General features: G+C 51.3%; 1 protein-coding gene across 1 annotated transcript; it reads left to right on the top strand.

Annotated features, from left to right (window-relative positions):
- Positions 1–132: 132 nt before the first annotated feature.
- On the top strand, positions 133–12,266 carry LOC111836742 (kinesin-like protein KIF20A). The gene is made up of 19 exons (XM_072706713.1): positions 133–288; positions 1,439–1,626; positions 2,558–2,653; positions 2,736–2,855; positions 3,431–3,569; positions 4,633–4,808; positions 5,632–5,722; positions 5,811–6,014; positions 6,097–6,208; positions 6,958–7,032; positions 7,117–7,260; positions 8,007–8,175; positions 8,269–8,421; positions 8,928–9,067; positions 9,147–9,249; positions 9,925–10,102; positions 10,338–10,432; positions 10,781–10,918; positions 11,417–12,266. The coding sequence occupies exons 2-19, from the start codon at positions 1,444–1,446 to the stop codon at positions 11,735–11,737; spliced, it is 2,637 nt and encodes an 878-aa protein (XP_072562814.1). The 5' UTR covers positions 133–288; positions 1,439–1,443; the 3' UTR covers positions 11,738–12,266.
- Positions 12,267–14,436: the final 2,170 nt, after the last annotated feature.

The following is a 14,436-nucleotide window of genomic DNA, read 5'->3' as shown; positions in this document are numbered from 1 at the left end:
CCCAATACCCGAGTCTTTCCCACATATCCACTTGTAGTACCTGTTTGTCCCCACCCCTTCCAGCAGCTCCAAGTCTGATTGGTGGCAGCTACGCGCACTCTGGGCGCTGATTGGCTGCGCCATTCGGAAGCGATCTTTGAATTGTTTGGTGGCCAGCTAGCGCTTCAAAGCGGACGTACCTGGATGTCGCACGGCGTTGTCACATTGTGGTCAATAAGCGGTTTATGGCCCTTTCTTTTTTCCTCTCATCCGAGAAGTGAAGATCTACGCCTTTGGTAAAATAAGAAAGTGAGTAACTAGGGGTACAGGTGCTCGCTGTGCTAATCCGTCTCATAATCCATTACCCTGGGTAATTTAACTAAACCCAACGTTCACTAACTGACTGACCTCGTTGGTCGGGTAACAAAATTAACCAGCTAGTTAATAGCTGCTATTCCAGTTTGCTGAGCGTCTTTTCACTTAACGACTGAATATTGCATATGTAGAAGATTTTCCTAATCTAAATGTTTCTACACACTGCGCTGGAAAGTAGCCAAAAATGGGTAACGTGCCAGGTCACGGACCTTATCATTTGGCTGTCATTTAATTTAAATGTTGCCCTTTCCTTACCACAGTAATACTTCTATAATCTATTTCTAGCTGCTTATGTATAAATGTATTGTGTCTTGGTGTTTTTCTTTTGTCCAATAATTATTGTTCAGTTCATTTTGCAGAAGCAAAATTTATTCTTAAGTGATTTAAATGGGGGTCGGGTGTATGTTTGTTAATAAAACCCCAAAAATATATAATCGATCCCTGGTAGATATGTGATTTGAGAGTGGCGCGAAGCTAATTTAAAGCGCCATGTTAACATGAGTCAGACTGTCCCTGCCAGCGCACATCCAGGGATAAAGCCTTTGACGCACATTCACTTACGTGCGATCAAACCGGATTTGTTGCAATAACAACGAACGTTAACATTACAGCACTGAGCCCCGGAATTGCTTTTCGTTGCCATTACGTGACGAAAATAATATAACTATAAACAATATATACTTGTGAATGGTACTCATGAGATTTCTACTTGTACTCACCGTTTCATGTACCCAGTCAGAAATAAAGAAATTAAACTTGTAAACGTTTAGTCGCTATATTTTGCCTGAGCGTTACCAACGACGTTTATATATATAAAAAAAAAACAGGTAACTAACATTTTATTTCGGGCCCTACTCAAGGACACGTGATTGTTCTGTCAAGGGTGGGATTTGAACCAGCAACCTTTCCATCACAACCACAGAGACTTTACCCATTCACTACTTTAAATCTGTTGTTATGATTAACAACCCACTCATTCGGTGGGGGGGCAGCATATGGGGCAGGGTTACACCCAGGGTAGGCTGCTGCACACCTGATTACCGTGGAGTGGGATGTTCTCACTCCTCTTTCTGTACCCCTCTAGACACCATGGCAGTATGCTTAGCGTTACCCTGTGCTGCTCTCTCGGACGAGGATGAGGCCACACCCACCGTCATGGAGTCCACGGCTGCGGATGTCGCAGAGCACGTTGGGCCGCGGAAGGGTGGGACCGCCCTGCCTGAGGTCTCATTCATCTCACCTGGGCTGGAGAATTCAGCACGAAAGGCAGAGGTGATACAAAATCTCCTGGTTTGCCCACTGTGAACCCCTAGCGTACAGAAGATAATATTCCCGGTATTTTATGGCTAGCCACAGGGCATGGTGATTTTATTTCTTAAAGTGGTGTCACATCTGATTTGGCCCTTGTGTTGTGTGTGTGTCTGTCTGTGTCGATATTATTTTTATTTTTTTTGCAAACTCTTCTCTGACAGGACTTTATTCATTGTTTACAGATTTTTTTTTGACAAATAGAGACTGTCTCCTGCCAGACCATAACACTGCAATAAGCCACTGCAAAACCCCATAGCTGTTCATTCAGGATGGATTTTTTTGGCAACACTTTACTTAAGGCCGTGTTTTCAGTAATTCATAAACACATTCATAACAAATAATAATGCAGTCATAAAGCATTATAAACATGGGTATAGATATTTATAAATAGGAAGAACACATTATAGCCATGTGTATTACGCATTATGAATGCTCTATGAAGCTCTCGTCCATTATGCACTATAGATACCATTATAATTGTCAGTATAAGAATTAAGGATTCTTTGTAATGCATTATGAAGGTATCTGTAGTGCATTTTAGATAATAGCTTCATAAAGCATTCATAATGCATAATAAACGGCTATAATGTATTGTGCCCTTTTATAAATAGTTAGCCATGTGTATAATGCATTATAATGCATTCATGAAGTATTATGAATGTGTTTATAATTACTAAAGACATCTGCTGACACTATTTTTGCTATAACTATTGCAGTTGCTGCATTTGCTTTGGAGTAATTGTTTACAAATGTTTTTAAATTCCCTGTTTGTGTGATTGTTTTAAAGGGGACATTTTGAAATATCTGTGTAGACAGGTTTTAAAGTGTCCTGTTATGTGCTGCTTTCTATGTCTCTTATGCTGGTAGTAAAATTCCTGTCGCTGTAAAACAGGACGGTGCGCAGGATGACGGCAGCAGGGATCGAGTTCGGGTGTATTTACGTGTTCGCCCTCTGATAGGAAGCGAGGGTGAAAGAGGAGAGGAACAGGTAGGTCATTTGGGAATCCACTGGCGTTTTGTTCTGTTACCGTGTCGACAAGCTTTTTGAGATTCTCATCACCCCCCCCCAGGGATGCGTTTGTGTCCAAGACAAGCAAACGTTGGTTCTCAGAGCCCCGAGGGACTCCTTTAACATGAAGAGCTCGGAGAGAGGGGTTTCCCAAAGCAAGCACTGCTTCACCTTCACGCAGGTACTGCATGTCGGGTTGCGGTAGGGGCTCAGGTACCGTGGCAGATTCTGGAGGCCCCGCCCTTTACAGGGGCACTGAATACATAAAATTGTTAAATTACGAGGTGACATTTTGTCATAGGGCACAGAATTCCTAGCTGCGCCCCCCCCCCCCCCCCCCAAAACAGTGTTGGATGGCTTGGCACTCTGCACATCATGTTAAATGGGAATACTTTGTGATGTCCTGGTTGTTCAGTTTGACTTGCAAGCAGGCAGCGTCTTGGGATACAACCAGTGCAGAATGTAAATACGTCGCATTACGCCTGATCAACTCATGTTTGATCGCATTTACATCCGAGGCCCAAGGCTATTTACGTAGGATCACATTTAAACATGGATGCTTCCTGTGTGAAATGGGAAAAGCAGACCTTTATTTCTTGTGAAATTTAATCTTCTTGTGCTGATACCTTTCATAAGTACATCAGCAGGTGGCCCTCAGATACAGAGTGTGCATTTCACCTGGAGCTGAGTGTCGCTCGTAACCTTTATGGGGGCTGATATTCGCTGAGGAGATGCCGTGACCTTCCTATCATGCAGATCTTCGGCCCCGAGATGGGACAGCAGGAGTTCTTCGAGGGCACCATGAAGGAGGCCGTCTGGGATGTCCTGCGAGGCGACAACAGGTTGCTCTACACCTATGGGGTCACCAACTCGGGCAAGACCTACACCGTGCAGGGTGAGCCCAGAACCCCTGTCAGCCTGTCGGGTCACTGCTAGAGCACAGCTTTGTGTCCCCCCACCCAATGCTACCAGGCAGATGTTTTTCCCAGTCATTACTAAGCAAGATTCCTATGGTTAAACCAGAGGCAGTTCCAGAATTTTTTTAACAAGAGTTTTACAACTTTTAGGTTGCTGATTGGGCTTTAAAGGTCTTTCTTAACCTTCTCATGTTGTTTATTTTAATAAGTTATTACAGTTTGGGTTTTGCCCTGAATGTAGTCCTGAATCTGCTTGCATGGCATGAAAACTCAATTAAGCAACAAAGCTGTTCTATGCGTCTTTCCGATTTTCCGGAACAGCCAGTTTCTTGTCCTCCATGCAGCCCGCTTGCAGACAGACACATACAGTACTGCTCACAAGTCTAAAGACGCTTCTCTGGGTCACTGAGATGTAACTTCATTGCCTCGAGGCCTTTTACTATAAGGTGACTAACAGCTAGAAAAGGGACTGATGCATTGAAGGCAGGGGTGCGCCGTCTTTTGCTGCTACTGTGCTCCTTTACACCTTATGGCCTGCAGACTTCATGCAGTGATGTTGCAGTGGTGTTGCAGTGTTGGAGGAAGGCAGACTTCTTATTTGCCTGATTTCTCCAGAGTCCTTTTGGCGCCCAGTCAAAAGCAGAGGTCACTGCAGGGTGCAGAGGAGAGGAACCTGGCTATGACTCATTAGGGGTTGCAGTGTGCAGAGGAGAGGAACCTGACCATGACTCATTAGGGGTTGCAGGGTGCAGAGGAGAGTAACCTGACCATGACTCATTAGGGGTTGCAGCGTGCAGAGGAGAGGAACCTGACCATGACTCATTAGGGGTTGCAGGGTGTAGAGGAGAGGAACCTGACCATGACTCATTAGGGGTTGCAGGGTGTAGAGGAGAGGAACCTGACCATGACTCATTTGGGGTTTATGGGCCGTTGGGTCTCCTCCAGACTGACGAGTCTCCGGGGAGCCTCTATCCTTAGGTGTTTACATTCCCTGCTGTGTCGACCATAAACCCCCCCCCCCCCCCCCCATGCATTTCTCAGGTACCGGCCGGGAGGCGGGGCTGCTCCCCCGGACGCTGGTGGCCTTCTTCCAGAAGCTGGGGACTCGCCTGTACCCCACCCCAGACCTGAAGCCTGTTCTGTGCCGGGAGGTGCGGTGGCTGAGCCGCAGCGAGGTCCGGGCCGAAGAGATCCGCAGGGACGCCCTGCTTGGCGAGGTGGGCGGGGCAAAGGCCGTGGGTGGGGCTTATAGGTTCAATGACTTTACCCTTACTGGCTGCCTGTGATGCCCAGCTAAGCGGCGCGTGGTCATTCTCCTGCTGACTCAACACAAACCGCCTTATTGGGAAACCTTTGGGATGACCTGATTGGCTAAGACAGCAGTACTAACAGCCCCTTTCTTAGTGTGGCCCCGCCCACCCTGGCGCAGTTACCCTGTCACTCTGCTGGACCACCAGCACAACGTCCACCAGGGGGCGATGTGTTGGTCAGAATACTGTACTTGTAATCAGAAGGTCACTAGTTCAAATCCTGTGGTTGGTAGAGTGATTTCACCACTGGGCCCTTGAGCGAGGCCCTTAATCTCAGTTAATCCAGGGTGCCTACTAAAGAAATGTTAAAAAGGACCTGAACACGTGGGCAGCACGGTGGCGCAGTGGTTCGATCCCGGGTCCTTTCTGTGTGGAGTTCGCACGCTCTCCCCGTGTTTTCACCGGAGACTCCGGGTTCCTCCCACAATCCAGGGTGGGCTGATTGGCGTGTCTAAATTGGCCCTGTAGTTGTGTGAGTGTTTTGGCGCCTGCCCTGGGTTGGTTCCCGCCTGCGCCCGTCGTTCCCAGGGGCTCCGGACCCCCCCGCAACCCCGGTGGGGAAGAAGCGGTTACGATAATGGATGATGGACCAGAATATTACCTGAGCCCGGTTGTCTGTGTGCAGTGTGATGCGTTTGATAGGGGTGGTACCGTATCGAGACCCCCAGATTTTAGGTGAGGATTCTGGTGCAGGTATTGAAAATAAATGTGTGTTCATTTGCCCCCCCAGGAGGAATCCCCCGTTTCCCATAATTCCCGGCTGCGGGGCGACACCAGCACCAGCTGTGACAGCGGCATCGGAGGCCTGTCCATGGCAGAGGGTGAGGGGGGGGGACCCTGCAGTACGATTCGTCACCTGTCGGGTTCTCGGCTGCACCGATGACCGGCGCCTCTCTCCCCCATCCCCAGACTCGGCCAGTCTGTTCTTGGATGCCAACAGCCTGTCTGGCAGCGGTGGGGAGGGCCTTCCGGAAGGCATGCGCTTTTCCATCTGGGTGTCCTTCTTCGAGATCTACAACGAGTTCCTGTACGACCTGCTGGGGGCGCCGTCGCCCCGGAAGAGGGCCACGCTGCGGCTGTGTGACGACAGAAACGGCAACCCCTACGTGAAAGGTGAGGTCATCAGGGATGCCCTCGTGTCCTCCGGGGCCGCGCCCCCACCCTGCACCGGCGTGACATCCCCATTTCCCCGCAGATTTGACCTGGGTGCAGGTCCGCAGCGCCGAGGAGGCCTGGAAAGTTCTGAAGGTGGGCCGGCGGAACCAGAGCCTTGCGAGCACCCACTTGAACCACAGCTCCAGTCGCAGGTAGGGCCCAGCGCCCTGATAGTGTCCGTGGGGCATGTAGATGTCAGCTGGTCTGGGGGTGGTTTGTGGCTCAGCAGGTTAGGATTCTGTATCTGTGATCAGAAGGTTATTGATTCAAATCCCAGCACTGGCAGAATGATTTCATCATTGGGCACTTCAGCAAGGCCCTGAAGCCCCAATTACTGCAGAGACTGTCGCACCCTCATAAAAATCCCGCTACTGGGGGCCCCTGGTGTGTATGTGTGTGTGAGCTGCGGGCCCCTGGTGTGTATGTGTGTGTGAGCTGTGGGCCCCTGGTGTGTGTGTGTGTGAGCTGCGGGCCCCTGGTGTGTGTGTGTGTGAGCTGCGGGCCCCTGGTGTGTGTGTGTGTGTGTGAGCTGCGGGCCCCTGGTGTGTGTGTGTGTGTGTGTGTGAGCTGCGGGCCCCTGGTGTGTGTGTGTGAGTGTGAGCTGCGGGCCCCTGGTGTGTGTGTGTGTGTGAGCTGCGGGCCCTGGTGTGTGTGTGAGCTGCGGGCCCCTGGTGTGTGTGTGAGCTGCGGGCCCTGGTGTGTGTGTGTGTGTGTGTGTGTGTGAGCTGCGGGCCCCTGGTGTGTGTGTGTGTGTGAGCTGCGGGCCCCTGGTGTGTGTGTGTGTGTGTGTGTGTGTGAGCTGCGGGCCCCTGGTGTGTGTGTGTGTGTGTGTGTGAGCTGCGGGCCCCTGGTGTGTGGCACCCGGTGCTGCTCTGACGGCCCGTTCCTGGTTCACCCACAGCCACAGCATCTTCTCCATCCGTCTGCTCCACGTGCCCCCGGATCACGGGCAAGGACGGGCCCCTCAGATCAGCGAGTGAGTATCTGGACGCGTCCATGTCCCGTGGCGGGGGGGGGGGTCGTCCGTAGCACTTCATCCTGACCCCACCCCCGTGCCTAGGCTGTGCGTGTGCGACCTGGCCGGATCCGAACGCTGCAAGGAGCAGCGTGACGGCGAGCGGCTGAAGGAGGCGGGCAGCATCAACACGTCGCTGCACACGCTGGGTCGCTGCATCGCAGCCCTGCGCTACAACCAGGCCTGCCGGTGAGTCCGTCTGCGCCTGCGCCTGCGCCTGCGTCTGCGCCTGCGTCTGCGCCTGCGTCCACAATGGGGACCGAACCATTACTCATTTATTTCCTGTATGACCTGTATAACCCTAAAGTTATAGAAAGGACTTCATTGTTCTTGAATTTCACTTATTTGCCCAAACACTATTTAGTATTATTATTATAATAATAATTATTATTCCTACGGTGTGTTGGCAGCTGCCCAGGGTTGGTTCCCGCCTGCTCCCATTGTTCCCAGGGATGGGCTCCGGTCCCCCCCGCAACCCCAGTTAGGATTAAGCGGTTTCAGAAAATGCATTGGTGGATGGATTATTATTATTATTATTATTATTAATATAATCTCACCCGGGGGTCTCGATTGCCCTGTGCTGCTTCAGATTGGCTTCATTTTCACACCATGAACTTATACTGTGGTGGAAAATAATGTTTAACCAGTTTAGGAAATTAATGCAGATATTTTATTGTGGGGGGGTTTCTGGATGGGGGAGTAATCGGCAAAAGCCACCCATCATCCTCGCCAGGCGTCACACGGGGTCTGGATCCCAGGCAGCACAGGGCAGAAAGGCTGGGATGCCAGTCCATCACTGGGCATATTTATTCACTAGAGGCACTGGGAAGGACATGCAAACTCCACACACACAGAGCAGGGGTGGGATTCAAAGCAACAACCTTTGGGTCATGAGGTTACATTTCTGCTCTCTAAACCACACCTGCTTCCCACAGGTCACGGCCCCCCCTGCTGGTGCCCTTCAGGGACAGCAAGCTAACCCGCGTCTTGCAGGGATTCTTCTGCGGCCGCGGTCGCTCCTGCATGGTGGTCAACATCAACCCCTGCGCTTCCAGCTACGACGAGACGCTACACGCCCTCAAGTTCTCCGCCTTGGCCACAGAGGTGAGGAGGAGCCAATGGCGGGATGTGGGTGGGGCTGTGGGCGGGGCAATGGCAGGTGGGCGGGGCCTGAGCCGCGTGTGCGTGTCCCCTCAGCTCGTCCACGTGCCGCCCACCAAGACACGAGTGGCCTACATCCTGTCCCTGCTGCAAGAGTCTGACCGCCAGGCCAGCGTGGGCGCCGTGGCTGAGGAGGAAGAGGAAGACTGCGAGGAAGACGAGGCAGACCTCACCATGTTCGACTGCGAGGTACAGACTGCCCTGCCGTCCCCAAAACCCCCAATCGCCCGCAGCGCCGGCGTTTACCACTGCTCAAACCGCACACTTTTGTGGGGCCCTCTGTTGGCCACAAATAGTCATTACACTATAAAATTTACACGTTCCATATTTAAGAGATTGTTGAAGCAACATGCTCTGCTAACCAGCTAGTTAGCTACAATCTTCTGGATTTACTAACTAGCTATTTTAGTTTTTAACGTGCCTGGGAGGGGGGTTGGGCATCAAGGTTTTCTTTTTCTTTTTTCTTTTTTTGTTCTCTCCTCATCTCCTGTGATGTCACCTGGTTCTCTTTCTTTCTTTCTCTCTCCTCCCTTTTCTCTGTTTTTGTATTACTCTCTCTTAATGATGTTGTAATGCACCATAACACACCCATGTAAAGCGCTCTGGGCCACTATGTAAAAATAAATTGAATTGAAACGACAAACCCGCTCTTGCTCTTCCATCACCGTCACCATGGGTACCCCCCCCCCCCCCAGACCCTGCTGCGTGCCATAGAGGTGCTGAAGGCAGAGGTGCACCGCCAGCGGAGGGAGAAGGAGGAGCTGGAGGCCAGGGTGCGGGAGCAGGTCTGCTCCGAGATGATGGAGGTCATCCGCCGCATGCAGGACGACTTCGGGTACGTCGGGAAGCCTGGCCGCTCGCGGGGAACCGGACCCCCCCCCCTGCCACTGAGCATTACCACATCTCCCCCGCAGCGAGACACTGGAGACTGAGAGGACGCTGCTGGAGGAGAAGCATGAGGAGAAGGTCTCCAACCTGCAGACGAGCCTCAGGAAGTTCTATGTGCAGGAGATGGAGGTGAGAGGGCAGGGCGGGAGGAAGGTGACGATGACATTCTGCCGGGGATCAGGGTGCCGCCGCGGCAGTTTGCTTGATGGAAGACAGTTTTAACATCGTCCCTGATAAACTGAGAAGAAAGAGCTCCCTAAGGGAACTGTAGCTGTACCAGTGTTGTGCCACTAGGTGGCAGCCACGCCCCGTTTGTCAGTTTACCGCTCTGCACACAGAGCCATTGAATCGGGAGGCCGGGGCCTTGTTTGTATACAGCAGAGCATAACAGACTCGGTGTTATTCTTAGAATAAAGTCCCCGGCTTTGATTCTTAATCCGCGGCAGGGAGCCGGTGCTCTGTGTGCGGCGATGACGAAGGCCTCAGGACGCCGGTCTGAAGGCTGCAGCTCCCTGAGGGCCCCGCTGTGGCGTCCTTCAGATGTTGTTTTGTGCACAAGTTTCCGCTGAATGGCAGAAAATGTGGAGGTTCTATTTCACAACAGGGTGGTCGGGTTCCTCTGATCAGGGCCGTGTTTGTGCTCCGATCCGGCCTGCTGAGAGGCCTATTGCCCCCGGGGGTATTTTAAAAGCCTGCTTATGTCTGTTTCCATCTCTGTGGGTGTCTCGGTGGTGACGGAGCAGGGGTTAGGATGAGGGTGGACGCTCTGTGCCTCACAAACACGCCCCCCCCCCTGTCCTGTAGGAGCGGGACGAGCAGATCCGGGAGCTGACTGCTGAGCTGCAGGGCAGGGGGGAGACCGAGGCTCTTCCTGGGGCCCCGGACCCTCAGGGGCCCCGCCGTTCCCTCCGCTTGGCCTCCTCCGGGGTACGGGAGCCGGGCGGAGAGCAGTGCCAGACGGTGCTGCAGGAGGAACCAGAGGGTGGGTTGCTCATTACATGAGACACATTTCTATTATATTTAGCTTAATATATGATTTATAGCAGTAATAAGCTACATTCCCTGATTCTCATCTATGTTTTAATCCTTTCACATATGCAGTGATGCAACAGCACGAGCTTTTAAGCTTTCCGGGACATTCTCCAGGTGTCTGGGAGCAAGCCTGCACATAACTGGCATGTTACTGACTGTTTATCTTTGCCCCTCCCACCCCAAAGAGCTGAAGACATGCAGCGCGATGCTGACCCCACTCCCACCCAGCAGTGTCCTCACCGTGATCGCCGTAGACCGCAAGCTGGAGGACGGGCAGAAGGTTGGTGCCTCACAGTCTCTCCCGCGTGTGTGTGCATCGGTGCCTCGCAGTCTCTCCCGCGTGTCTGCACCGGTGCCTCGCAGTCTCTCCCGCGTGTGTGTGCATCGGTGCCTCGCAGTCTCTCCCGCGTGTGTCTGCACCGGTGCCTCGCAGTCTCTCCCGCGTGTGTCTGCACCCGTGCCTCGCAGTCTCTCCCGCGTGTCTGCTTCGTTGCCGTGGGGGTCCCCTTGTGTGTCTGCGTTGGTGATGCATGCCCCCCCCCGTGCGTCCCTGAATGGATGTCCTAACCCACCTGTCTGTGGAGATTCCCCCACCCCATGTGACCGGCCACCTTTGGCCGCCCTGCAGAACCTCCGGCAGCTGCGTGCCGACCTTCAGCGGCTGGGCCAGGGCCTGCGGGAAGCGGAACACGCGTGCTGCCACAAGACGGGTGGCGAGCGGCTGCGTGGGATGCTGGTCGCCGCGGAGGAGATGCTGGGCAAACAGGTGCCTCGCCGGTAACCCGGAAACAGGCCTGCAAGCCACAGCATGTCGCACTCAGGCCTCTTTTTTGTATTTATTTTGGGTGGTTCAGAAAATGTCGGCGCTCCCTCTCTGAGGGGTGAGGGCGGTGGGCATGGCGCTCGCTCGCTGAGGGGTGAGGGCTTCCCCGCTTTTGGTTTATAACAGTAAACTTGTTCTGAATCATTCAGTGAAGCCTGATGAAGGTGATATTTGTGACCTGATATTACTTTCTGCACAAAACCTGACTTTACGTTTCATTTTCTTAATTCACTCTCACTCATGTTTGTGAAGACTGACCAACACAGAATTAACTCACACTCGTCATATAATAATAATAATAATAATAATCCCAGACAGGGGGTGTCACACTAACCTCATGCTGCACTTCCTGTGTTTGAATCCCTCCCTCCTGTCACTCGTCGTCCCCCCCCCCCCCCACGGACCCTAACTCCGCCCACCCTCGAACCCGCTCCACCTCAGAACCAGGCTCTGGTGCAGATCCAGAGGGACTGGCAGCTGGTGAAGGCAGACCTCCGGCAGAAGACGGAAAGTCTGGCCAGCCTGCAGCATGGCGCCCCGACCGCGACCGGCTGGTGCAGAAAGAGAAGCCAGCGGGGTGTGGGGTCTGATCCAGAGGATCAGCACCTTGGGAAGAAGCCTTTCCTGTATGCCGCGTCCCGGGACGGCACTCCAGCGCGCGGCGCCGCTCACTCCGGCACGCCCTACTCCCGGATCCTGCGTGCCCGCCAGCCGAGCCCCCCCCTCAGCCCCTCTGTGTTCAAACCCCGGTTCCTGTTGTGACGAGACCCCCCGGTCATGTCTGAATCCTGCTAGGCAGCATGTGGGCCCAGCAGTTCTATATGTATATTATGTTTTTAACGAGAGACGCATGTGTGACGTGTTTCTCTGTCCTGCAGCCTTTTTAGGTTTCTGAGTTGGAAAACCTTGGAGCACCGATTAGTGTGTGTTTGTCCGTCTGCCTGTCTCTGAATCTCATTGTTTAACTTTCATTGTACTTTTGGTTTCATCAGTTTGCAGTAATATTTAAGGGGGCGGGAAGCAGGGGGCCTTGTGGTGAACCAGCTATGCACTATTTGTTATGTTTGGGAACCGGTCTTGGTGAAGCCTTTCGCAGTAACGGTTAGCCTTGATGCTGAAGTGTGTCTCGATATGCGCTTTACCTCTGATCAGAATGAGGGCTTATAGCTGAAGTGCCTTCGAAAGGTCTACACTAGTCCCAATGTGCTTTTCAGATATACATGACTGTACAATATAGTCAGAAAATTTAATATACAGAATTATTCTCTTAGATTAAAGGATGTTTAAATTATTTTGCCATCTTCCGTTTGTATGGTTTCACATTCACTACACATTGGTCTCTAACTAGCCCAGTCTGCGGCGTCTGTTACATCTAAACGGCACGAGCCTCCCAGTGCCGTCGTCTCCCAGTGCCGTCGTCTCCCAGTGCCGTCGTCTCCCAGTGCCGTCGTCTCCCAGTGCCGTCGTCTCCCAGTGCCGTCGTCTCCCAGTGCCGTCGTCTCCCAGTGCAGTGTGGGACGATGACCCAGCTGGTTAGTGTTTGCAGCCAGGCGGGAGAGGAGCGGAAAGGTCACAGCAGAACTCTGTACCAGGCCATGGCTGGTTCTCTTATGGGGATAACGTAACTGGCCATTTTGAAACATCTGATTTTGAAACACTGGGAATTTAATTTTAATGAACTCTGCTCTTTATTTTCTAATGTTTCATTTCCAAACGATCAGTTGCTATTAATTTAACAGTCTTAGAGATGATAATAGGCAGTCCAAATATGGTCTCATTATACAATAACAGTTTAGTGTTTCTAGAACATTCTGAGATGCCAAACACTGATTTCGATATACAGCTTCCATATATGATTGAAGTATATGTGAAAATATAATGATATACCGGTGTATCAGTGCCCTCTGCTGGTCGTAATGAGGATGCGTAGTATGCATATGTGAATCTCCTGTTTTATATAGCTCAGAGGTCTCAAACTCCAGTCCTGGAGAGCTGGAGCCCTGTGTAGCTTGGTTCTTTCCCTGTTCCACCACAAATGATTCAGCACAAGAGCTGTGTGGTAATTAGCACAAGGAGTTGAATCAAGTGTGTTAAATAATGGTGAACCAAAAACTGTAGGGCTCCGGTCCTCCGGGACTAGAGTTTGAGACCCCTGGTATAGCTGCTCATCCAGTGGAGCTGCAGTGATGTATGTTGATCAGTAATTAAAACAAACAGAAATTAGACGAAGCCAGCAGGACTTATCTGGTTCATTGGGTTGGCTTCCTGCTCACTAGATAGGTTACGAAAAATAATATAATCGATAATCATAATAACTGTGGTGAGTTGGCGACTGCCCAGGGTTGGTTCCCGCCTGCGCCCATTGTTCCCGGGATACGCTCTGGGCCTCCCTGCGACCCCATTTAGGATTAAGCGGTTTCAGAAAATGGATGGATGGATAATCATAAAGGTATGCATATATATAAGAAGTTCTGTCAGATCTTACGAGTTCTTCATAATGCGGCATGCAGTTGTTAAGCTGCACTGTTCGGTTTTGATTACGGGCCTTTTTCACAGGGAAGGGGTACATCAGTCTGCATTGGAAGCTATAAAAAGACCCTTCCACTGCATAATCTCCACTGCATCGGAGTGTGTCACTGTGTCATGTGCTATTCAGAATGTCAAATAAATACTTCCGACAGTGCAATTAATGTCACTTAAAGGCTTGTCTTCTATCAAAAAGTACATTTGTTGGAGGAATCCTGAAGTAACTGATTGCATCTCAGCTGCTGATTGTGTCCCTTCCAATGCAGAGACGGTGACCAACAACACTTTTTTTTTTTTATTAAAAACAAACAAATGACACCAGGGGGTGTTCCACGAAGCAGGATTTCTTGGTTATCTGGGTTTAACTTAGCTAGAACTCATGATTGTCCAATAAGTGTTTAGGTAAGGAGCATTTCTATTGGACAGTCATGACTTCTAGCTAAGTTAAACCCAGCTAACCGAGAAATCCTGCTTTTACCCACCCTCCAGAAGGGGTGAGTAGTTTTTAGCCTAACCGCCTTTGGATTTCAGCGACATGGAAAACATCATTTGGGCAACAATTATGGTGTCTCAAAGTTTTAGGTGAGTTTAACAGGGGTACAGTGATAGAAGCCCTCACGTATGTAATTTGCTTCTGTTCTTTTACTGGGAAGAAGAGAAACGTACTGGAAATATACATTTGAAAAGGTTAAAAACATTAAGCATCGGGGTGGTGAGTGACAGAAACAGCTTTCAAGTGCAAGCACTGGATATAAACAGCCGCAGAGTTCATGTTCGGACCCACGTGACTCCATAGATTACGTTCACTGAGCGGTAGGTAAACCACATCTTAACCAACCCGCATAAGGCACCGTGCGATCGGCGATGGGCGAGGTCGCAGCAAGCAAATATCAACACCAGCTCCCATGTTCTGAGAACAAAAATAAACAAATATG

The sequence above is a fragment of the Paramormyrops kingsleyae genome, chromosome 24 (assembly GCF_048594095.1).
Source record: "Paramormyrops kingsleyae isolate MSU_618 chromosome 24, PKINGS_0.4, whole genome shotgun sequence".
Lineage (NCBI taxonomy): Eukaryota > Metazoa > Chordata > Actinopteri > Osteoglossiformes > Mormyridae > Paramormyrops > Paramormyrops kingsleyae.
The sequence above is the reverse complement of the archived record's forward strand: the minus strand, read 5'-3'. Positions and strand labels throughout refer to the sequence as shown.